This window comes from Anomaloglossus baeobatrachus, chromosome 10, assembly GCF_048569485.1.
Source record: "Anomaloglossus baeobatrachus isolate aAnoBae1 chromosome 10, aAnoBae1.hap1, whole genome shotgun sequence".
In the NCBI taxonomy this organism is placed as follows: Eukaryota; Metazoa; Chordata; class Amphibia; order Anura; family Aromobatidae; genus Anomaloglossus; species Anomaloglossus baeobatrachus.
In genome coordinates, this window is record NC_134362.1 from 132,926,857 (window position 1) to 132,952,111 (window position 25,255).

A 25,255-nucleotide genomic window follows, 5' to 3' on the forward strand; every position below is an offset into this window, starting at 1 on the left:
GCTCGTCTGCAACCAGGGAGCACGTCCGTATATAGGGCCTTGGCTCACCTGCAACCAGAGAGCATGCCTGTTTATGGGGCCTGGCTCTCCACCACAAAGAGGGTACCTGGTCAGCACCAACTGTGGAGGCCGCCTCTACATCCTGCCAGAAGAGGCTGAAGGCGCGGCTCCACCAGGCCAGGTATACCCTGAAACCACCAGCCCATGAAAGCCGCCTCTACATCCTGCCAGAAGTGGCTGAAGGCGCGGCCAACGTGAGAGGGTTTTGGGTGGGTTAACGGACTTGTGGGTGGAGGGTGGTGATGTATGGTACCTGGTGGTTTTAAAAGTTTTACCATGTTTTACTGCTTTATGCATTTTAAAATGTTGTCTTGCAGCCCGAGGACGTGCTGGTGATAACTAAGGGGGAATGTGGCGCCCCTGACCTGGTCAGGCACCACTGAGTACTGCACCCATGCTGGGGACAGTACAATACAGGTAATCCAGAAGGCTGACCGAGGTGTGACTACACAGGCGCATAGTGATCAGGTCTCACACATGTACCTTTGAGAGGACCCCTGGGGATCCCAGGAGGGGGAAAAGCCTTCACCTCCACTGGAATAGTGGAGGGGGCCAAAAGCCTCCATCTCCTCTCAAGGGGTGTGGTAAGAGAGCCTGGTTGCTAGGTGGCGTAGGCAGGCACAAGGGGAAAAGAGAAGGAGGAGTAGACAGTCTGCAGCAGAGTGTGGAGGAGTGAGGAGCAGGAAAGTGAGGCTCTGACAGGAGCAGCAGCAGTGAAGGTCCCAGATGTGAGCCGGTTCAGAGCAGAGTCCAGGGAGCTCCGAGGAGAGCTGACCCCTTCCCCTGGGCTGCTGTAGTCTGACAGCGTCCGCGCAGTGGCTACCGACGGGGGAGAACGGTCACCTAGGAGGGCTACCCGAAACCCATCTCCAGCTAGAGAGAGAGCACAGAGTGGGAAGTAAGGAGACTGCTAGGGAGAACCAGGCCCAAACGGGCGGCAGATCCCGGAGCGGGGATAGATCCACCTTTCCCTGCTAAACCTGCCGGTGTGGGGCCCTCAAAGCCCACACCACAACACCTAAAAGCCGCAGCCACGTAGCCACAGTTAGGGCCCACAGTTCACAGGAGGCAAGCAGCTGGAGTGATCTGGCCCAGGCAACAAGCAAACGGCAAACGAAGGGGAGAGAGGCTTCAGCAACTTCCCTGGGTGACCCCCATAGGGACTAAAAGTCGGGGTTACCCCAAACCACCAAGGGCTAAGGAAGGCGAGTTGGTAGTCACCATCAGAAGTCAGCCTGAAGGATACCTGGTTCCCGCCTGGTTCATCCCAGCTACGCCCGGGTTACTCACCCTGCCACCTGAAGTGAGTAAAAACCCTGAAAGACATTCTGCCTGTGTGGAGTTATTCTGCGCCTTGTGGTTCTACGCACCTATACAGGGCCCTGGGGCTTGCCTCACTCTCAGGAGGCTATTCCAACTAACTGCACTCACCATCAGCCCCAGGCGTCCCTCAACCTGCAGTGGCGGTCCCTACTGGCCGCAATACTGAGAGTGGCGTCACGACAAGAAGAAGATCTCCTACCTGTGACCAGATCCAGCTGAGTGGAGTCCCTGAAGGTAATGCACCGACACAACACCTGTGGGGCTTCACACCACTACTAAATAATAAAAGCACCTGTGGCTAATGGGTAAGGTAGGGGCTGGAGTGCACAGCCAGTCTAAAGAACATCACTCCATATTAAATATAACGAAAAAAGATAGATAGATAATAGAGATAGATAGATAATACATAGATACAGTAGATAGATACAGTAGATACGGTAGTTTGTACAGCTATTTAGTAGAGTTAATAATTTACAGAAAAAATATGGGGTTCCCCCTAGTTTTCATAACCAACACAGGAACAGCAGCAGCTGCGGGCTGCAACCCTCAGGTGTCTGCTGTACCTTGGCTGTTTTTGAAAAATAGAGGGGATCCCAAGGTAATTTTATTAAATGTTTTGAAAAAATAATAATAAAAAAAATGGTGTAGGGTCCCCCCCATTTTTTCAAAAGTAGCCAAGGGACAGCAGACAATTGGGGAGCTGATACTTTTAGGGTAGGAAAGGACATAGTTCTTTAGCCTTTCACAGCCTCAAAATAGCAGTCTGCAGTCACCACAGAGGTGGCGCATCTATTTGATGTACTCAGTTCTTCCGTTGCCCTGGTGCGGTGGTAAATGGAGTAATATATGGGTTTGATATCCGCTGTGAATTGCCAGCTAGCATCAAGCCCTGACATTAGTAATGGGTGGGCATCTAGCAGACACCCTTACTAATCCAGTAGAAATATAAAAAAAATATTTTATTTGAACAATTCCCCCTTGAAACATGGAAAAGCATCTTTGTCCTATTACTGAACAGCCATAAAATGCAGCATTGGGGGTTGCTGGTTTTGTACCCCTGTTATAAAGCATAATAATTTGGGGTTTTAAATTAAATAATTTGGCATTTTAAAGAGGGCCTTTCACTTGCTGAAAATTATTTTTAGATAAATACCTCATCAAAATCCATGATTCTGCTGCGCTGTTCAGTTTTGCATTATGTCACATCATTGCAAAGATAGTTACATGTGTCTCTTTAGAAATACAAGATCTGAAATCTCTGCTTTTAGTATAACTGGGCATATTTTCATAGTCTTCTCTGGGGTGTCCACTTTCACTCCTCTCTCCCAGATGCTGCCTATCACAGCTCGCAGTGTTGGAGACTGTTGAATCAGTCATTGGCAGCATCTGAGAGGGAGGGGTGAAAGTGCGCACCCCAGAAAAGACTCTGAAGAAACGCCAAGTAGAACTGTGAACAGAGATTTAACATAGTGCACTTACAAAGAACCAAATTTGAATATCTCTACAAAGAGTGATGCAGCAGAAAACAGAGAGTGCAGTAAAATCAAGGGGGCTCATGGATTTTTTTTGACAAGTTTTTAACTCAGTTTTTTGAACAATTAACAGTACCTTTTTAAGATGTGTTACTACTAATAGGAGTAGATGGGCACCATAAAATAGTCTGTAACGGATCAATAAGCACTGCATATTAAAACAGTGACTTCACCTCCAACTAGTTGAATCACATAGATGTTTGTGTGGCCTGAAAGTCACTGTTACAATTTAAGCCTATGGACCATCAGTGCACAGGTAAAAGCCACATCTGACAATAAGAATATGTGGACACTACAACATTTAACTGTCAGCGTACCCACATCGTATGATGACGTGTTAGGAGGATGTCAATGGTCTTTTCCTGAAGCATCTTCATTGATGTTTTTTGTGTAGCTTTCCTATTGGAAACCACCAAAAGAATAAACAGGCCACTTCTTTTAGTCTCTTGATTGGAGATGAGCGACCCTGACTAGTAAAGTTCGGTGTTCGTACCAAACATGGACTTTATAAAAAAATCAGTGTTTGAGTTCGGAGTTCGGGTGCTTTACGTATGCTAACCACTTGAGCAAGCATCACTGTGCTCGGTTATGCTTTGTGCTCGGCCCAGTGTGAGCCACTTGCAGTCTCTGAATGGCTCTCACTGGGGGTAACAAGAGCGTTATCGGGTGTAGTGCGTCCCAAAATAAATGCATAAATAAATAATTAAAAAAAAAAAAACGCTGCCCTCCCACTACCGGATATGCTCTGTTTATAGCTGGCTGCATGTGGGCGGAGAGACAAACTCCCCAATCAGTGACTACCAATGGGGTTTAGGTCCTGAACTGAACTTTATCTAAAGTCCAGCTGAACCCACACAACCCGAACTTCAGCTGCTCTGCTCATCTATACCCTCCATGGCTTTTCTGGCCTTAAGCGGGCTTTACACACTACGATATCGTTAGTCAATTATCATTGGGGTCAGGTTGTTTGTGACGCACATTCGGCGTCATTAACACTAGAAGTCTCAGGAATATCGAGCTCCATAGGGTTCCAATGGTAGAAATGTTAAATGACCCCTCTCTGGGACTTCTAGTGTTAACGATATCGCAGCGTGTAACACATGTGCAACCTTAAATGATCGCAAAAGCGGCCAAAATCGTTTGCCACGGAGAGGTCACCCTGAAACAAAAAATCGTTTTCTTCTCATTAGCGATGTTGTTCCTTGTTCCTGCAGCACCACACATCGCTATGTGTGACACCGCAGGAGCGAGGAACATCTCCTTACCTGCCTCCATCGGCAATGCGGAAGGAAGGAGGTGGGCGAGATGTTTACGTACCGCTCATCTCCGCCCCTCCACTTCTATTGGCCGCCTGCCGTGTGACGTCACTGTGACTTAGGAAGGAGGCGGGTTGCCGGCCAGAGCGACGTCGCAGGGCAGATAAGTAGTGTGACGGGGGTAAGCGAGGTTGTGCGACACGGGCAGCAATATGCCAGTGTCGCACAACCAATGGGGGCGGGTATGATTGCTTGCGATCTCACTAGCGAGATCGCAGCATGTAAAGCCAGCTTTAAAGTTGATCTGTTAGGAGAGTATTGCGCTATATTCTGACGACAGCATAACATAGAGCAAGAAAGCCTGAATCTAGGGCAATATCACTTACTGGACTGCGTGGTGCAGTTGTGCTGCCCCCGTGCCAGCAGCTGGTGCTGCTCGGATCCGGATCTACGGTGCAGCTCGAGGGGTTCTCCAGACTCGGGGGTCATGTGGGCTCTCCGAATAAAAGGGGACATATTTACATGGGATTGGTTGGAAAATGTCTGTGACGCCACCCACGGTGTGTGGTGAGATGTAGCACCACCGCTGCCATTGTGGGGCTCCCGGGGACGCTGGGCTGGCAGCTGGATGTTAACCCCTCCGTGGGTAGGGATGGATGTCCCTGTGCCCGGTGTCTCTATGCTGAGGAGGGTGATTGCAGGGGCCGGCACACCCGGCCAGGCCGGGGATGTTAGGTCAAGTAAAGCACACAAGTCTTGTGGTAAACCAAGGTGATGGTGGCCGGCTGCCGCAGAGGGGTGTATCTAATCCCACACCCGGGCTGGTAGTCAAAGTCTCTCTCCTCTGCACTCAGTGTTTTGTAGGTAGGACTTCTCGGTCTGAAACGCAGGAGTCCGCTCCCTGTCCTTTAGTTGGGAGCCGTGCCCGTCTGATGCTGACCCTTGGGATCTATGGGCCCTGGCGGTTGCCCTATCCCTCCCTGTGGGTGGTTGTCTACTTTTCGGGACTTAGGTTGGGACAGGACCTAAAATCCTGCCCTCAATTGGTTAATTAGCTAGGCTGTCGGTGCTGGTCCTGGCTTCAGGGTCTAAGTACCTCCTCTGTGCACATGGTTTCCGGGTCGGTTCTCCGGTATCGGTACCGGCGGGCTCCAACCCTGTCCCGGTCCACCTCGGATCCACCTAGCCATCTTTCCATCTCCTGCAGACTCTGGCTACTGTCTGCCACCTAGCCAAGGTGTCAGGGCTCCGACCCTGGCACCCATCAGCTTGGGACCTCCACTCCACACTTCAACTTGAACTAATCTCACTGTTTTCCCACCCCGGGCTCTCCAGACCCCTAGGTGGGCGTTCCCTATCCGCCTGGTCCCGCCCACTGGTGTGTCTGTCCTTCTCTGAGGGGGGTAACTAGGGTTTCAGGTCGGCTGATTTAACCCTTCTTGGGATTGGTGTTCTACGGGGGCCTATATGTGCAACTACCTGGTTTTCCAGGGCGCTACACAGTTTTCACAGAACATCTATTTTTCTCTGATATAGATGTAGTAGCACTAAAAATTAAACTGTGTATAACCCGGCCCACAAAACTGATTTTTCAGCTTACTGTGTGCACTATGCATTGTGAGTAAACTGCTACTCAGTGGTGGAAGTGGGGTTTCACAGACTAGAATAACTTGTCTGCACTAGAGTTGAGCGCGGTTCGCGGTTCTACAGTTCGCGGTTCGAGTGATTTTGGGGGCTGTTCTAGATCGAACTAGAACTCGAGCTTTTTGCTAAAAGCTCGATAGTTCTAGATACGTTCGAGAACAGTTCTAGCAGCAAAAAGCAGGGCTTTTTAAAGCTACAGTGTGCAGGAGCCATCGCTGGCAGCCTGCCACAAGCTGGTAACCAAGATAAACATCGGGTATCCAACCAAAGCGCTTTGGTTAGTAACCCGATGTTTATCCTAGTTACGTGCAGGAAGCCCACACGTGGGCAAAAAACTTCTGCATACAGTCCTGGATGGAGTATGCTGAGCCTTGTAGTTCTGCAGCTGCTGTCTGTCTGTATGGAGAAAAGCAGACAGCAGCTGCAGAACTACAAGGCTCAGCATACTCCATCCAGGACTGTATGCAGAAGTTTTTTGCCCACCAAAAAAATGACGTGGGCTTCGCCATATTTTTGTATGCTAGCCAGGTACAGCAGGCAGCCACGGGCTGCCTCCAACCCCCAGTTGCCTATTTGTACCCGGCTGGGAACCAAAAATATAGGGAAGCCCGTTTTTTTTAATTATTTCACTTATTTCATGAAATAATTAAAAAACAAATGACGTGGGCTTCGTCATGTGACCAGTCTGTAGCCAATGAGATAATACCCACGTGACTGGTCACATGGCTATTTTGACGTCACGATAGGTCCTGCATCTCTGCTGGCAGTGCCGGTCACCGGGAGGATTCAGCGATCATCGGATGGAATAGCGGCAGGAGACAGAGTGCAGGAGGGATCGTGGGGACCGGTAAGTGTTATGGCAATGTTTATTAACTGTTTGTGCACATTTATCATGCATTTTTATGTGTTTGTGATTGCCTCCCATTATAGCCTATTGGTTCAAGTTCGGTTCGTCGAACGTTCGACGAACCGAACTCGAACGGGAGCTCCGTTCGGCGAACCGACCTCGAGCCGAACCGCGACCGGTTCGCTCATCTCTAGTCTGCACACATGATGTAGTTCCGAAATGATAATCTTCTGCTGAGAAAATGCTGATTGCTGATTGCATTGGAACAAAACACATAAATGATACATCATGCTGCTCCCAGATTAAATAGCAAAAAAACGGCTGTCAGATTTCCTTTAAGTGATTGAGAAGTTACAAAAGATGGAATATATGCACAGCAAACAGTTTTGACATTGCTATGCAAAAATGATTTATTTATTTTTTGTTTTTAGTTCTTTTTCTGGTAGGTTCCAGGCAAAATTCACTGGAAAAAATACATTCTGTACACATAGCCTGAAGCAACGTGGCTCCCATATGGCCAATTTGTTAAAAAATCTATTTCACTATACATTATACATGCACCATCATGTAAAGAAAGACATTCCAAGTATTGACAAATGCAGCATAACAAAAAAATAATAAAAATAATTAACATGAAAAGCAAGTGGAATACATGAATCCTGTACCTCAAAGACTATGTGAGCAAACTATTCCCCATGCGAATCACTGGTTGTCCTGCTTCCTCAAAAAAAGATTTAGACTTTTCCTTCTAATAGCTGGATTTCCTGTTTTATACTGGTGTATCTTTTTTGTTACAATTTTAAGAAATAAATTATTTTCATCAGATGTTGACGTATATAAAAAAAAATATCAAAATATTGTCAAAAGTATCTTAATTTTTATTTTCTTTTTCTATTACAGACATAATGACTTTGCCCTGCAGCTCAGAAGGCGACATAACAACCGACTGTCAAAAATTAATTTGCGGACTATTAATACTACACAGACTAACTTGCAAAAGCTTAAAACTGGTCATGTTGGAGCTCAGGTACCTAATATTATAAAATATTATAAATAAATTATTATATACAGATTCTATATTCGGTATCATAGAAGGAAAAATAACCATTTTTAAAATTGTTTGAGGTCTGTCACATTACCCATGTGTACAAATGCTAACACATACACATTGTCTTTTACCCACTGTTTTGCTAATAAAAAAATAATAATTCTAAAACAATTTAAGTCCTTTTAAAGACAGAATGTAAGGAACCTCAAAACAAATAGACAATTTAGTGTGTACATGGACCAGTGTTGCCAACAGTAGAGAAATTCATAAAAATAGGGTACCTTTTTTGCTGGGTTTTTTTCCTGTGACACTCGCTCCAGTCCCTGCTCGGAGGAAGGTTTCTGTAGAAGTTCACAATGTGGCACATTTGTTAAAGATTTTGCAATATTTAGTGCAAAAAAGTTATGAAAACGGATCTAAGACTAAAATGAAGAGCATTTTTGATCTTGCACCAACGTCATAAACAATGTGCACCATTTTGAAGATTTTGGCACAAAAAATGTCAGCGAATACAAATGAGGCTCTTTGCTGTGATTTGCAGCAAAAACTCCAAGTTTTTGAGGAGTATTAGTAGTCATGTCAGGCAACAAACTGCTGAGTCTCAAGGGTGCTTTACATGCTGTGACATCGCTAGCGATAGCTAGTGATAGCACCCGCCCACGTCACTGTTTCTTCATGGGGTGATCGCTGCCGTAGCGAACAATATCGCTACGGCAGCGTCACACTCAAATACCTGCTTAGTGACGTCGCTGGAGACACCGAACAATCTCTCCTTTAAGGGGGAGGTTTGTTCGGCGTCATATCGACGTCACTAAGCAGCCACCCAATAGTAGAGGAGGAACATGCCGCCCACCTGCTTTCTTCCTCATTACCGATGGACGCAGGTAAGGAGATGTTCGTCATTCCTGTGGTGTCACACATAGCGATGTGTGATGCTGTCAGGGTTAAAATGACGACGATGAGACTCAAGCGGTCCCTTGGGATCTGACTCCTGTTCCAAATCATAATGTCATGTGTGCACGCGAGACTAATAACGGACAACGAGTCAGTTACATCTTTCTCCATGACTGGCACTGACCAAGTGGTCTTTATTGTTTAAAACTTTCCACAACTCTTCAGAAGTGAAGGGCGTGGACAAAATACAGTCCAATCAAATCTCGTGGATCGGAGCTTCATGACGTCTAGAAAACTGCATATCCTCTCTTTGATTGGACAGTCCAGACTTTAGGAATTTCTTTTGTTTATCACCTCGGGTGTAGACAGGAAATGGCAGCCATCTTTACAATTACATGTGCTGGTATATACTGTGTCTAAGGAAAATACACTGAATATGCAATATACATATATGTGTGTTAGTAAGGAACAAAAGCATACATAAACATGTGTGTTAGTTTACATTTAACAAACTATATACCTGAGTCTATGAAATAGCTGAATTAAGTATTTTTTATACTCAATTCTTATCCTCAACAGTCCCCCCTAAAGACTTATTTCTGCCATTTCTGAATTCTAAGGGTACTGTGTTCCCTTAGGAAGAGAGGTAGAAAGACCTGTTGGAAAAGAATCTGCCTAACTGAACATTGAAACATGGGCGGAAAGGGGAATGGGTTTTCTTCACCGGTTTGAGACTAAGGACTCCTAAGCGAGTCCTCACCCTTTGTAGTTGGACTTTCCCATGTCTCAAGGCTCTCTAAGTCCTCTCTTCTAACTGTTTTGGCAATAATGGTCTGAGACTGTACAGGTTTTCTGAAAAGGATAAGTATGAGCAGAACGCTCAGTGCAGCTCTGGTGGATCGACCCTTTTGCAATGCGAGGTGTGGATCCATAGATTTTTCTGCGGATTGGATTGGCTCATCTAGTATTGACTCATGGCTCCTTTTCGCTTGTCCTTTAGGATCATTCAGTCTCCTGACTGGAGACCAAATGCTTCTAGCTCTGATTTAAGATCTGGAATTGGAGAATACACCTGATTATCACACTATTCAGTCAATTATATAAAAAATATACATGCCTGTGCTAAACAAAAAAACATCTTACATAAAGACCTGTTTATTACGAAAAGAAAACAAAACATACATTTTTATTCACGATTTGCCAGTTTCCACTTTTCTATAAAAAAATACACTTTTTATAAACCCATTTTTTTTCACATACCACCATCATGTGCTTTTCAGCAATAACGTCGTTTTCTGCACTGGAATGCCTTTGACTAAACCTGGAGAGGAATTTACACAACACACACAGACTTGCATACAACGTGCTCATGATATACATCTATAATCAGTTTGCAGTCTATAAAAATGGGTAGTGCAGGTGCAGGGTGTTTCTACGGATTCTTTACAGTTCTTTCTCACTTCGTATTAGGCACATGTCTTACAAGACTGGGTGAATCTGCCCACCTGGGTACTGAACCCGGTGTCACCGAAGCACACACTGATATCCATCTTACACAGATTTTAGTCCATATGTTACCTGGGCCATCATTAAGAAGAGCTCTCATGGCAGAGAAAGCTTACCACCCTTGGTCCACAGACCTTCCGCAGTCAGCTGGCTCCCTGCATGTCACACTCCATTCCTTGTTGTATCGCTTGTTGCTGTAGGGGTTTAAGAACACAAGGAGTGACAGAAGTCACTAACGATGTGACAGGTGTCACCGAGCCATGGTCGGTATTGGTGAAAGACTCTCAACTCTAGGCCCCTTCACTGCTTCTTGGTCAGATGCACCTGTGTGAGGATCTCCATCCGGTTCAATCAGCTCAGATTTAGACTTTATGTTCAGCATACCTAATCCATTTGACAACAAGAAAAAATCTACAACCTACAAACACCTCTAAAGACTCTTACCTACTCCTGTTCTACCCATCTAGAAAGGGCATTTAATACATCACTTTCACCTGTACCAATAGTAGGGGAAGAAGTGGTTCAAATTTAGACTACCTCATGTTGTGCAAACCGCAGCATATCAAGTGCAGAATCGACCAACATCTTGTTCCATCTATGCAAACAAAAACTAAAAAATATATACATTAGATCATTCTTATAACTGTAACTCTGACCATCATACAGTTAGTGGTCATCTATACTTAAGATGACTGAGAATACTAAATAAATAAACAAATAAACATAGGACAAGACTTTCTTATTTCAGTTAACAGATATGCTTCATAGTAATCTAATAAACATAGCCTGCGGGGGAAGGGTCAGCTTCAAAACCTATCAAATATGCCTGCTGCGCCCTCGAAGAAACTGGAGAATATAATTAATACCTTATTCCCCCTTGTTTAATTGTTTATTTACCAATGTGGCAAAATTCAGAGTTTTTATACTGGTATTCCCTAAAAGAAAAATAAGACAGCAGGTAATAAAGTAGCTACATACTAGAAACTAAAATTGGACAAATAGTGGAAATAACGTATGTCTTACAACAATATACATTGCTGAGGAATTTTAAAACCTTACAATAAACAACACTGTATCCATAAAGAAAAGAAAAACCTGTGGTAATAGAAATAACTGAAACATGATTAAATGATAGCTGCGACAGGGCGACTAACCTGCAAAAAAATATATATAAATTATTTAGAAATAATCGGAAAAACAGAAAAGGTGATAGAGTCAGCAAATGAAAATATATTGTTCGAATAAATCGCCATTAAAAAACAAAAGCAACACAAACTAATTTGCATATTTCATGAAATCTAATTTTCCCTACAAAATTAACTGAATCATTTAGGAAACTAAAAATGTGAAATTCTAAACTCTAAGGGTTAAACCAAACTTATGTCACCATTGGGAAAAAAAAAACAAAAAAAACCCACATTTCATTCTTATCTCTAAGAGAGAGAGAAGGGAAAAAGAAAAAAACTCATCTTTTTGTTTTAAACTCTGGACAAACTCAGACACACTGCTCAATGCTCTTACAAATGGATATAATACCTCCTAACATCAGTAGGGGGTAAGTCGTTTACAAATTTTATTTTAAATTAACTAACACAGTACAAAGATATATATTTACCTACCTCTATTCTATTTTATGATATAATGTTGCAGGACTTCTAAAATACCAATTAATTTTATGTGAACAGATATCCTTTACTATTTATCAATTCAGTAAAAGTTTCACTTATTTATCTTTAACTTGCATTTATGGGATAGCTGAGTAAACAAATATACTGTTTTATACTTATTCAAATGTGTTAGTCATATTTACTAGAGAACACACTTCCTGCCCTCTCCCACCCCCTTAAAAAGGAGAAAAAAAAAAAAAGTTTAGAGGGGATGGGTTAAGAGTCTTAGACATAGAACCACTGAGAGAGACGTGACTTAAAAGGTGTAGCAAGATGGCCACCACAGGAAGTTCCAGGCACCTGACTTCCGGGTGTACGTCCATATTAGGACTCCATGGGTGTAATGGGAGTGGCTGTAACTATGGACGGAGCCAGGGGTGCTACTTTTAGTGCCTGTAAACCAATTTGCATTCCAGCATACAAAGGAAGATTTGATTAGTACCAGATATGATGACTTCTAAAGGAGAACAATGAGTCACAGCTAGAGAAAAACATTTAGTGATTCTAGAAACAGCAATAGACAGTGAATTGGGTCTTTGTCCTCCAGTATACCCTCACTGGAGACTGGAGATCAATATGGGTTGCAGCCTGCCATCTGGTGGTAGTACAACTACTTTACACAATTTGTTACAATTTTTTATATATTTTTGCACGCTTTCCTTTTTTTTTTTTTTTTTCGTCCTGAGAGCTGTCTAGCCCCCCTTTACAAATGCACGGGCAGTGTGCATTCCAACTCGGGAAGGGAGGGGGCTTGCTGCTCATATTTTATCTTTCCTTTGGAAAAAAAAAGATCCTGTTAGGCAAGAGTCTTTGAAACTAAACTAAGGAGTGATAACTTCACAATCTCATTATAGATTCTTTGCACTACCCATGTCCATCATAACCCACCAATTTATACAACCTCCTGCAATTCTCAGCTCCTGTAGGAAAAAACCAATCTCTTCTTGAACAGAGTATACAGTGCTTTAATTGGACCGGCCGGTTCCAACTGAACTCTTTTCCCCTCCTCCCTACTATGCAATAAGGACACACTTAGACGTCCAACGTACGAATACAAAACCGTTCCTCGTACGTCCCTATTTCTCCGGTTCTTACATAGCAGTACATGAGTTAATACTCAGGGGAAATACGCTGATTCAAAACACTTATCGCCAACACCGGAATCCCTCCCCCTCTTTCCCATGTAAAGAGGACGCACTCTTTCAGCGTCCAACACGTGGATACTAATACCGTTCTCCATGTGTTCCTATTTCCGGCTATACACACGAAAATCGATGTGTTCACAACACTGGGGGAAACGCCGATTCCCTTATCTCTCTGTTCCAAAAACAAAACAACAATTCCAGAATACTGAAAAACGCATAAACCAGTTAGTTGAGATATATATACATATATATATATATATATATATATATATATATATATATATATATACTGCAGCAGTAGGTAATCGACCCCTCCTTTCTCCTCACTATGAGCAGATGTCGGGCTATCTTCCCCCCTCCTTTTCTTTCTTTGTTCTCAGTGGAGAAATGCAGCCATGTGGGCAATGACTAACACACACTGACCCCCCTTCCTGCTGCCCTCTCAGCGAAAGAATGTAGCTGCGGGAATGAGTGACCCCCACCTTTTTCTCCTCCACAAAACAAAGACAGCAGCTGAATGAGTGAGTGACCCCCACCTTTTTCTTGCTTTCCTTTGTTCTCAGTAAAGAAATGCAGGCTGCGTAGAGCTGTGCAGTTTCCAGACCCCCGGTCTGTCCCTGATTAAGCAGCCAGTGAGGGACGACCCCCATTCTTCCTCTCAGCTAGTCCTTTGTTTAGAGCAAGAGACAATTAACTTTTTGAGAGCTAAGGCAGAGTGAGGAATGTACAAACATTCTATGGAGCTGAAAGCCCCCATTTACAACTCAGAAATACAGACAGTCAGATCCTTTAAAACCTACGCCCAGCACCTATGGGGACTGGGTCCTTCTCTAGGTCACCGGCGAGTGACAGTCACACCGTTAGGTCTCCGGTGCACTACCATTCTCCAGACTAGTGACCACCCCCTTTTGCCAGGTGTCTCTCGAACTACAGGTAAAACAGCATACACAATGTATATGATGCTTACCGCGGAACAAAGGGTGATCAAATCCTCGATATTGAGCAACACCTGGATATTTGTGGAGTAGCCCCCAGACGTCCAGAAAGTGGAAGATCTGACTCACTCTTTTCGGTGGCTCCACGCTTGGCACGCCAACTATCAGGGTTAAAATGACGACGATGAGACTCAAGCCGTCACTTGGGATCTGACTCTTGTTCCAAATCATAATGTCATGTGTGCACGCAAGACTAATAACGGACAACGAGTCAGTTACATCTATCTCCATGACTGGCACTGACCAAGTGGTTATTGTTTAAAACTTTCCACAACTCTTCAGAAGTGAAGGGCGTGGACAAAATACAGTCCAATGAAATCTCGTGGGTCGGGGCTTCATGACGTCTAGAAAACTGCATATCCTCTCTTTGATTGGACAGTCCAGACTTTAGGAATTTCTTTTGTTTATCACCTCGGGTGTAGACCGGAAATGGCAGCCATCTTTACAATTACATGTGCTGGTATATACTGTGTCTAAGGAAAATACACTGAATATGCAATATACATATATGCGTGTTAGTAAGGAACAAAAGCATACATAAACATGTGTATTAGTTTACACTTACCAAACTATATACCTGAGTCTATGAAATGGCTGAATTAAGTATTTTTTATACTCAATTCTTATCCTCAACAATGCCGCAGGAATGACGTACAACCAGCGGCATGCACCACCAACGATATTATGAAAAGGAGCGACGTGTCAACGATCAACGATTTTTGACGTTTTTGTGATCGGCGATTGTCACTCCTAGCTGTCACATGCTGCGATGTCGCTAAAAGAGATGAGCGAGCCTCTGAAGGCTCGAGTTCAGTTCGCCGAACGGAGGCCCCATTCGAGTTCAGTTCGACGAACCGTTCGACGAACATCTCGAACACCATTGAAAACAATGGAGGGCAAACACATAAAAACACAAAAAAACACCTTCAAAGGTGTCCAAAAGGTGACAAACAACTCCTAAGACACCACAAACACATGGGAAAGCGACAAGGACATATACTCATGCGAAAACAAAACAGATGGACAAGGAAAAAGAGGAGGAGACACAGATATATTAGTATATGCAAGTGACCATCGATGCCATTACTGTGCAACTTGAGCCTTGCTCATTTTAGGCTTCCAATGTGGATAAATTGCCTGAGCTCGCCACTTACGCCTTGGGGATCTTGTCATGTCCCGCAGCCAGCGTTCTGTCGGAATGTGTCTTCAGTGCTGCTGGGTGTGTGCTGACAGATAAGCGCACACATCTGTCCACTGACATTGTGGACAGACTAACGTTCATCAAGATGAGGAAGTCATGGATCACAGAAGACTTTTCTACCCCTGTGTCATCCAGGGGAGGCGAAAGTCTGGTGTATTTTTGAGAGTGCTTCATGCAAAGCATCTTATTAAGATTGCAACTGGGGGACAACTGATGCCAGTGAAGTGGTGTGTGTGTGGCCCAATTTTTGGAAACGAGGGAGACTGTGTTTGGAGTCCCCTTGCTTTGGTTTACATGATTTTAGAAGGTCATGACATGCCTAAGAGGTTGACTTCAGCATCTGCAAACTGTTGGCTACAGAAATGCTGCCTTTCCAACCTTTTGAACAGAGGATTTACGAGACCTTATGCCCATCGCAGTGCCCCAAGAGCCGATTCCCAGTCGCCACTCCTTCTCCAAGAAAGGCATGCCCGCGCTACACCAGCATGTCGCACACAACATCACCGCTTCCTTGAGAAACTCTGTGTGTGACAGGGTGCATTTAAACACAGATACTTGGACCAGTAAGCATGGACAGGGGCATTACATGTCGCTGTCTGGGCACTGGGTAACTATGGTGAGAGATGGAGACGGGTCTGCTGTACAAGTCTTGCCGTCCCCACGAGTTGTGTGTCAATCCTTGTTCTGTATGTAGAAGTTCCTCCACTGCTTCTGCCTCCTCAACCTCGTCTAGGTCCTCAACCTCCACTCAAAACCTGTATTGTAAACCCACCGGCATTGTAACTGTGCACAAGGAATCCCGCACACCTCTTTACTATGCTGGCAGCAGAGCTCAACGGCATCAGGTGGTCGACTCTTTACTTTGAAATGTCTGTGAAATGTGAGTCACACCGCTGAGTAGTTGTGGACGGTAAGCTCTGGAGAGTGAGACCAAGTTTCTTCAATTGGTTGTCTCCACTCAACCAGCAGCCAGGGAATGCCGGGTGCGACAATGATGCAGACCTAGGTGCGGCCCTTCGCCGTGACAATGTGACACACGTGCCTTGTATGGCTCATGTGTTGAACCTGGTTATCCAGCTATTTTTAGACCACTATCCCGGCCTACATGGCCTTCTGCAGAGGGCACGGTGTAACACCTGCCTGGATCCACACACTCAGACGGGCTGTAAAGGATAGGCTAGAGGGAAGCCACTCACCAAGCAGGACCCCCAGAACCCTGAAACCCTTTAACCCCTATACAGGGATTTGGAATTACACAGGGCCCAAGGTGATCAATACCTGTGGAAGGCTGCAGTCCGAGAGAGTAGTAGTCAGGCACGGTCAACCATGAATTGAGGAACATGAACAGAATCGGACGGCCAGGACTTAATCAGAAAACAAGCAGAGGTCAAATGCGGATAGGGCAACGAGGTACATAACCAGCAGGCAGGAGAAGTAGTCAGGAAACAAGCAGTAGTCAGCACACAAAATCACAAAACAGAACTGGGTGGAACAGGAACCAGAAGTTCAGAACTATATCTGGCAGTGGTCAGCAGACAGGAGGGGCCTAAAAAAGGGTGTGGTGTCTTCCCATTGTTTGTAGCTGTATAATGCTACTTCAGCTGTGAGACAACCACCACCTACATTTAGCCATTGGTTCTGCATATCTCAAGGTAACCCAGCCGAGTGACTGAGCGGAACCTGCGGCCACTGGCGCCGCTGGCATTGACTCCTCTCCCATCATCAGCACTATCTACAAAAGGAACACGGTATCACCTGTCGATCGGAGTACAAGTTGCTGGAGCGGACTCCGGTGGTGACTTAACAGCCGTGTGCGACAATGATGCAAACCTGGGTGTGGCCCTGGTTGTCCAGCAATTTTTAAACCACCATCCCGGCCTACATGGCCTTCTGCGGCGGCCACGCTCGCTATGTGTTAACTTCCACCCTTCACACTCAGCAGCTCAACAACTTGCATTGCTCCAGAAGTCTCTCAGTCTGGCGGTTCACCGCCTGAAATGCGATGTGCTGACATGCAGGAATTTGAATCTGCACATGTTGCAGCATCTGTGGCAGCACCGGCGAGCCCTGCTCCTATATGTTATGACGTATAGCCTGGGCTAAAGAGATCCAGAGGTGGGGCAGATCACGCTGATGGAGTGGTCTCAGATCAAGGACCTATGCACCCTTCTCTGAAGTTTACAAATTGCGACGAAGATGTTTAGCGCTGGCGTTGCCATTATCGGCATGACAATTCCGGTCATCTACATGCTGGAGCACACTTTAAACAGCATTCATAGTCAGGTGGTGGGACAAGAGAAATGGGAGGAAGTAGAGGAGGAGTCATATGCTGAAGGAATAACAAGATCTACAAGGTCCAGATGGTCAGCAGCACCAAGGCAGCAAGCATGGGACGGTGGGGGAGAGGGATTAACAAGAGCACATACTATCAGCCTAACTGTTGAGGAAGGTGCAGGAGCCCAGCAAAAAATGGAGGACAGAAACTGGCGATGGGCATGGAACACTGAGCAGATGAGGGAGAGATTGCTCACCTTTCGGTTGTGCGAGGTTGGGGGTTGGGGGGAGAGGGCAGAGGAAGGAGGCATGATTCTCACCTCTCCGCCACCAACACAGCAAGGACTTGGTCCTCCTTGATGCGCAAGACACATGAGCGCCTTCTTGCTGCACTACCTACAACATGACCCTCGGATTGTCCGAAGTCGAAGAAATGCTGACTAGTGGGTTGCCACACTGTTAGATCCCCGGTACAAGACAAAATTTGGCTAAATAAATCCTGCCATAGAAAGGGACGCACGTATGCAGGAGTATCAGCAGAAGCAGGTACGCAATCTTAGCTCGGCTTTTCCACTAAACACCAGTGCTGCACAGAGTGAATCTCAACGCTTTGTCATGGCTAGGAGGAAATGGTCTTTTAGTTGTCCAAATCTGAGGGACTGAGGGCTGGCTGCTGTGTTGAGACAGCATTGAGTATGGTGTCCCTGCAGAGTTGCAAATTTGTAAATATACAAAATGAGTGGCAAAAGGCCATATGCTGGTGGAAAGGCGAACAGGTGTGTTGTAAAGGAGAAAAAAGTTTGTGTCCGTGGGTTTGGTGGTTAAGCAACAGTACCATCTGCTGAAGAAACAACATCTGTTACGGGGGAGGACTATCAAATTAGGATAAGGTGGCATATATCCTAATCGCCAGTCTGGGTCCACCGTGCTCCCAGATGGAAAAGGAAATGCTGGCAACACGAAGGTTAGGTGGAGGATACATAGCTGGGTGGCTCTGAAACTAATTGTAGCCTGAACTGAGTTAGACGACACTCGGATCTGAAGACTGTAAACCCTGTTAGCATCACAGGGTCCACACACCCAGTCCAGGAACTCACTGTTAACAACACAGGGGCCACAGCTCTCAAGTTTCCACCAGCCCTGCTGAGTATGGGGTAACAGAAATGGTTGAGTCTGCAGAGCTGTTTAGTCACCCTATAGCCAGGAAATCAGAGGTCTGATCCAAAGCTGCTTTGAGTCCAGACAAGGAAATGATCTGCACTGATGCCCAGAAGCTTTGTGAGTTGGATCCAGGCCCCTATGAAGAAGGTGCTGAGCATAATGTACACCCTCATTCCCAAACTGTAAATCCTCCTGGTGGAGACAATGGGGAACATGCTGATGAGACTCAGATACCTGATTGGAACGACGACTTTACTATTCGGTCAGGGCAGGAAGAGGTTGGCTCCGAGGACTCAGGACGAGGGGAGTGAAAACACACAGGGTGATGATGAGGTTGGAGACACCACTTACTGTCAAACCAAAGTCACCCAGTTGATGAGGTCAGCAGAGGTGGAGGAGGATGCTACTGACGACGAGGTTAGGTTGCGTCTTCCTGGACAGAGACAAAGTACTGGAAGCATGTCAACAACTGAATCCTCAGCCACAACTCTGCCTCTGAGCAGAAGTCGTGGTGGCTCTGCAGGTCGCATGGACTGTAAGTCTTCTTTAGCCTGGGGCTTTTTTGACATAGCAAAGGATCACCCAAGTCATGTCATCTGTAAGATTTGTCACCAATCTCTAAGTAGAAGCCAAAAACTCACTACTTTGAGTACTTCGTCCATGAAGTGTCACATGTGTCACAAGTGTCACATGAATTGATAGCGTGAGGGTGTATTGATCAGCTTTATTCACTGTGAATGCAACATGCTTATTTGCCGTTCATTGCATGCATTGTTGCAGACTACACACAAGGGGCAGCTGTTTTTTTTGCATCTGACTTTGTCTGTTGGGTCACCATAGCAATAGCAAAACAGTCTTCGGCTGTGGACTTGGAGAGCGGAGGAGATGCTGTCTATGAACAGAAGGAAAAGCTAAAGGTGTGTGTTACAGCAAAGAGCCACCGCGGGAAGACTTCGGTCAATTGGGATGGGACTCGTGTTGGAGTTTGGTGAGGAGGACCGTAACTCCTGAGAGCAGCATCCTGTGCCACAGAATGACACTCTTCCGATGCTGTCTATACTGTTTACCGTGGGAGGAGCGTAAAGTCTGTATTTATGGCAACTCGACACCACAGTACCCGGGTACAGTAGGCTGGGCCCAGACAGTAATGCGTGCACGCAACACTTTGTTTTCTTAGCAAAACACATATCTGTTCTGGTTAAGCCGACTATATAGACAATAAAGCTGGGTTCACACATAACAGCGACAACGACGTCGCTGTTACGTCACCATTTTCTGTGACGCAACAGCGACCTTGTAAGTCGCTGTTATGATCGCTGCTTAGCTGTCAAACACAGCAGAAGCAGCAGCGATCATAACGACACGCGTCGCTGTGCTACATGTGCAGAGAGCAGTGAGCCGCGCACACTGCTTAGCGCTGGCTCCCTGCACTCCTAGCTACAGTACACATCGGGTTAATTACCTGATGTGTACTGCAGCTACATGTGCAGAGAGCAGGGAGCCACGCACACTGCTTAGCGCTGGCTCCCTGCACTCCTAACTACAGTACACATCGGGTTAATTACCCGATTTGTACTGAAGCTACATGTGCAGAGAGCAGGAGCCGCCACTGGCAGCGACAGCGGCGGACGCTGGTAACGAAGGTAAACATCGGGTAACCAGGGAAAGGTCTTCCCTTGGTTACCCGATGTTTACCCTGGTTACAGCTTACCGCAGCTGCCAGATGCCGGCTCCTGCTCCCTGATCGCTTCATTTCGTCGCTCTCTCGCTGTCACACACAGCAATGTGTGCATCACAGCGGGAGAGCGACGACCAAAAAATGAAGCTGGACATTCAGCAACGACCGGCGACCTCACAGCAGGGGCCAGGTCATTGCTGGATGTCACACACAGCGACAGCAACGTCACAGAAAATGGTGACGTAGCAGCGACGTCGTTGTCATCGTTGCTGTGTGTGACACCACCCTAAGACTTGCTGCCTCTGCACTAAATATCACTTACAGTTAAAATCATAGAGGGACAGCGACACATGTTTGCATTGACTGTTGCTTTACAAGATTTCCAGGACTGTGTTGCTGAGCTGTGTGGTTTGCATTCACACTGTTATCATCTGCCTTATCTGTGAGGCTTCAGCTAAGAAGGGTATTCAGGGGGGGTAATGGGTTTTGTCTATGTTTAGGTAGATAAGTTGTAAGCTCTTGTGATGCGACACTGGTAAGTCATGTTCGCGCACACACACACAGACACACACACACACACACACACACACACGCACACACAATTAATCCTGCTACGCAGAGGGATTACCAGGTAGTAGGCAACTATTTAGACAGTCCCTTGGATAGACAAAAGTTGGTGAGCAGGGGTTATAAATCGCCATTACGAGTGTCGCAGCATAGGGGTGTAGCCTTTTGGAATTGTGAATAGATTGTTCTATTTCAGTTTTATGCATGGTTCTTATTGTTTGTTTTGGGAAAGTAAAGCCTGCTTTACACGGTACGACCGATTGTGCGATTTCACAATCGATCGTACCCGCCCCCGTCCTTTTTGCGTCACGGGCAAATCGCTGCCCGTATCGCACAAAGTTAGTAACCCCCGTCACACATACTTACCTCTCGTGCGACCTCGCTGTGGGCGGCGAACGTCCACTTCCTGGAGTGGGAGGGACGTTCGGCGTCACAGCGACGTCACACGGGCACCGGCCAATAGAAGCGGAGGGGCGGAGATGAGCGGGACGTAAACATCCCGCCCACCTCCTTCCTTCCACATAGAGACGGCGGCGGCCGCGGGAGGCAGGTAAGCTGCTCATCGTTCCCGTGGTGTCACACGGAGCGACGTGTGCTACCACGGAAACGATGGTCAACTAAAGTAAACGATATTATGGAACCTAACGAGCAGTACCCGACTCACGATTTGTGAGCGATTCTGCGTCGCTAGGAGGTGTCACACAGGCCGGCATCGCCAGCGATGCCGGATGTGCGTCACAAAAACCGTGACCCCGACGATCTATCGCACGATAGATTGCCTGGTGTAAAGCACCCTTTAAACAATCATTTATCAACCCAACTGCCTAGAGTCCTTTTCCTAGTGTGTGGTTTTGCTGTATACTGGGGAGCCCACCCTGTACACTACTTTAAATGAAGCATAAGTCGCAGTGGAAAGGTCACTTTGCTACAATGCGGCCTAGCGGGGCGGTGCAACCACCGTCTGCCCCATCAATGGCATCTGTGTGCTCTTCATCCTCTGCGACTGTGGGGACAGCAGTCACACATGCTTGACCTTCCACCCCTTTACCCGCAACAGGGAGTGTGAATGTCATGCCGTCAGTTGTTTTGGAAGTGGAAACAGCTGGTGGTGTTGAGCTCTCTCAGACATCGAGATAACCACCTTTGGATGAAGGCAACATTATAACCACGCCTGCACCTTCGTCACAGATTGGCTGGACTACTGACTCGCCCACCCCAGGGCTTTGGGACACCCGGTATCGGGCCGGACTAGTCCAGGGGAAGTCAGCTGTGGGTGGGGCCGACTCCGTGACCCTGGCGGGAGTCAATTAATAAGGCTTTAGACTTGGGGGTGATTAAAGTTTGTATTTTTCGTGACGCCACCTGTGGTTTGCGGCTATTAAGCCGCCGCTGCTGTATGGGGCCTCCGGGGCTGATGTAATGGCAGCTTGGATAGTCCTTCTCCCCACAGGTGGAGTGGTGCCCCGGGCAACAGTTGGTGGTCATAAGAGTCTATGCAGTGATGGAATAGTGCAGGCGGAATAATGGAGACAACACCAGGGGGTGCAATTTCAAGGTGTTTACTCACAGTTCCTGGGCTGCAGCATGCTGGTGCCTTTGGACTGCTGGAACCCACTGTCAGGGACCTCCGCCGATCCTGGGTAGATCCTGGAATAAAAGCCGGTGCACCCCTCTATGTGTCCCTTTCTTCAGCTGACTCCTTAAGCCTTGCCCTTGTTGGCTGAACCTGGCTCACCTCCACTACAGCCTCCGGGCCAGGGGCTTGCCTGTCGGTAGTTTTACCCCCTTTCCAGAGGTTCTGCTGTGGGCTGTGGCCTGGGGAGTTTGCAACTTCCCTGGGTCTCGGTTTTTACTTTTGGAGTTGACTTCTCCTCCTCCGGTTTCTAGGGACCGTCCCCTGTGTGCAGCTTGATCCCTCCACTGATGTTCCTGTGGAACAGGCCACGAGCCTGAAAGCTATCTGTGGCCCTGGAATCCCTTCTTTTCTCTACTTGGTGTCACCTGGACCTTCTGAGTCCCAGGGTCTTCACCAGGAAGCGTCACTTTCTTCTCTTGCTCCTGACTGACTAGAGCTCTTTCCTACTGTCTCTCCTTCTCCTCTGCCTCCCGCAGAACTTCTTCCTTCTCCCTCCACTTCCACTTCGTCTCACTAACTAACTGCTTACTCTTGACCTTCCCTGTCTACTCTACACTCGGCTGGCTCCTCCCACCCACCCAGTTGCTAAGCTACCACCCTGTGGGAGCAGGGATGGGTCTTACGGCCCCTCCCAGCATGCAGCATGGGAAGGTTGCTGCCACTGTCCCTGGTCTCTATGTGTACCTAAAAACCGAAAATTCCTATTACCTTAAAAACATAGTCTTTATTTTTTATTGGACATATATGCCACAAACAGAGTACATACATACATAAAGTGATAAAAATGTATTAAACTGATTTTTGAAAAGAAAGGTGAGAAAAATAATTAATCCTTCTCTCACCCTTCCTTACATACGGGGGTCGGCGTCCTAATTGACCATGACGCCCCCGTTCCTCGTCGACTGTCGTCCTAAACTGACCCTCCACTCACTCTGAAGAAGATATCCAGTGTGTCTAAATAACAGTGGGTAAGGTGCAACACCAAAGATAAAGCCCACAAGATTATATGCACACATAGATTGTGCAAAGGAGGGAGTTATGTCCGTCACTAAACATCAGTCGCAGACTAGTAGGGATAGGCCAGACTACGTCCTCAAGTTGACACACAATGATTATCAAATATTGATTTAAGCTGTTTTACGTCCAGGATTCACCCTACGCGTTTCGCCCCATTAGTTAGCAAATAGGGGCTCATCAGGGGTATAACAGCATGGATCCTTGAAACACACAGGTTCAAACCATAATAGAGTCGCACCAGGACCAATAGATAATATGGTACATCCTCCAAAAACACTAATACTATAACACCACTTGATGCACCTGGTAGCTTGTTACTGAACGTACAGTCTAAATCAGGTTCAGGCTAACTTGCCGCAATAGACAAGTTCATGCATCCAGAAGATAAGTCATGTAGAGTATGCAACCCAGGCTTTCAAAGCATAATACAAGCAGAGTCCTTAGATACCGTTCAAGCCCTCTTAATAGCATCAAGGAGAAAATCCCCAGGTAACGGTATGTACTCCATCTGGGTGTTTTTTGAAGCTGTGTGTTTCAAGGACCATGCTGTTATACCCCCGATGAGCCCCTATTTGCTAACTAATGGGGCGAAACGCGTAGGGTGAATCCTAGACGTAAAACAGCTTAAGTCAATATTTGATAATCATTGTGTATCGACTTGAGGACGTAGTCTGGCCTATCCCTACTAGTCTGCGACTGATGATTAGTGACGGACATAACTCCCTCCTTTGCACAATCTATGTGTGCATATAATCTTGTGGGCTTTATCTTTGGTGTTGCACCTTACCCACTGTTATTTAGACACACTGGATATCTTCTTCAGAGTGAGTGGAGGGTCAGTTTAGGACGACAGTCGACGAGGAACAGGGGCGTCATGGTCAATTAGGACGCCGACCCCCGTATGTAAGGAAGGGTGAGAGAAGGATTAATTATTTTTCTCACCTTTCTTTTCAAAAATCAGTTTAATACATTTTTATCACTTTATGTATGTATGTACTATATGTCCAATAAAAAATAAAGACTATGTTTTTAAGGTAATAGGAATTTTCGTTTTTTGATGATCATACTTTACCTTGGTATCTATATTCGGTTTTTTGGTTTTCTCTATGTGTACCTAACAATGGGTGTAGTGCAGATTTGCCTGTGGACCGGCGTTCACTCCTTTCCTTACCCAGGATGGGACATCACACTGCTGGATGGGGTGCAATGTTCCTGTGGCGACGGACGCCTCAGGGGTGCCACACTACCTAGAGTTAATAATTGCGTAGCAGAAATGGAGAAGAGTGTAGTATGCACATGTGGTGTACCTTGCTTGGCAGCAAAGGAACACTAAGGTAGTGTCCCAGACAATTGTAGTATGCCCCAAAAAGTGTCAGCTCTTTGGGGAAATAAAATAGCGTGGCAAAACTGAGCAGGTGGGTAGAATGCACAGGTGCTGTGGGTCAGTGGACAGCAAAGGAACACTAACTTAGTATTCCAGACACTTTTAGGATGCCAAAAAAATGTCAGCAATTTGGGGAAATAAAATAACGGGGCAAAAATAGGCAGGTGGGTAGAATGCATGAGTGCTGTGGGTAGCAGGACAGCAAAGGAAGCCTCACTTTCTATCCCTGCAGTGCTAATGAAAAAATGCAGCAAGGAATTGCCTGACCTGAGATAGCCAGACGCTGTTATCTAAAGCCCTACACAGCGTTTGCACTGACCTGCCTAGCAGCTATGGCTATGAACGCCTGTAAATCAGCCCTAAAAAAAGGGCTGAAATAACCAGTAGTCCCTAATCCTTAAAGCGCTATGTAGATTGCAC

The 25,255-nt window shown here is 46.2% G+C and overlaps 1 protein-coding gene across 4 annotated transcripts in view; it reads left to right on the forward strand.

Moving 5' to 3' along the window:
- Positions 1–25,255, forward strand: part of LOC142254541 (dipeptidase 2-like) — a 939,193-nt gene that overhangs the window by 52,898 nt on the left and 861,040 nt on the right. For all 4 annotated transcript variants that reach the window (XM_075325647.1, XM_075325645.1, XM_075325648.1 and 1 more), the window contains exon 3: positions 7,563–7,689. In XM_075325647.1, the coding sequence (XP_075181762.1) occupies positions 7,563–7,689 (127 nt within the window). The remainder of the gene's footprint in view (positions 1–7,562; positions 7,690–25,255) is intronic.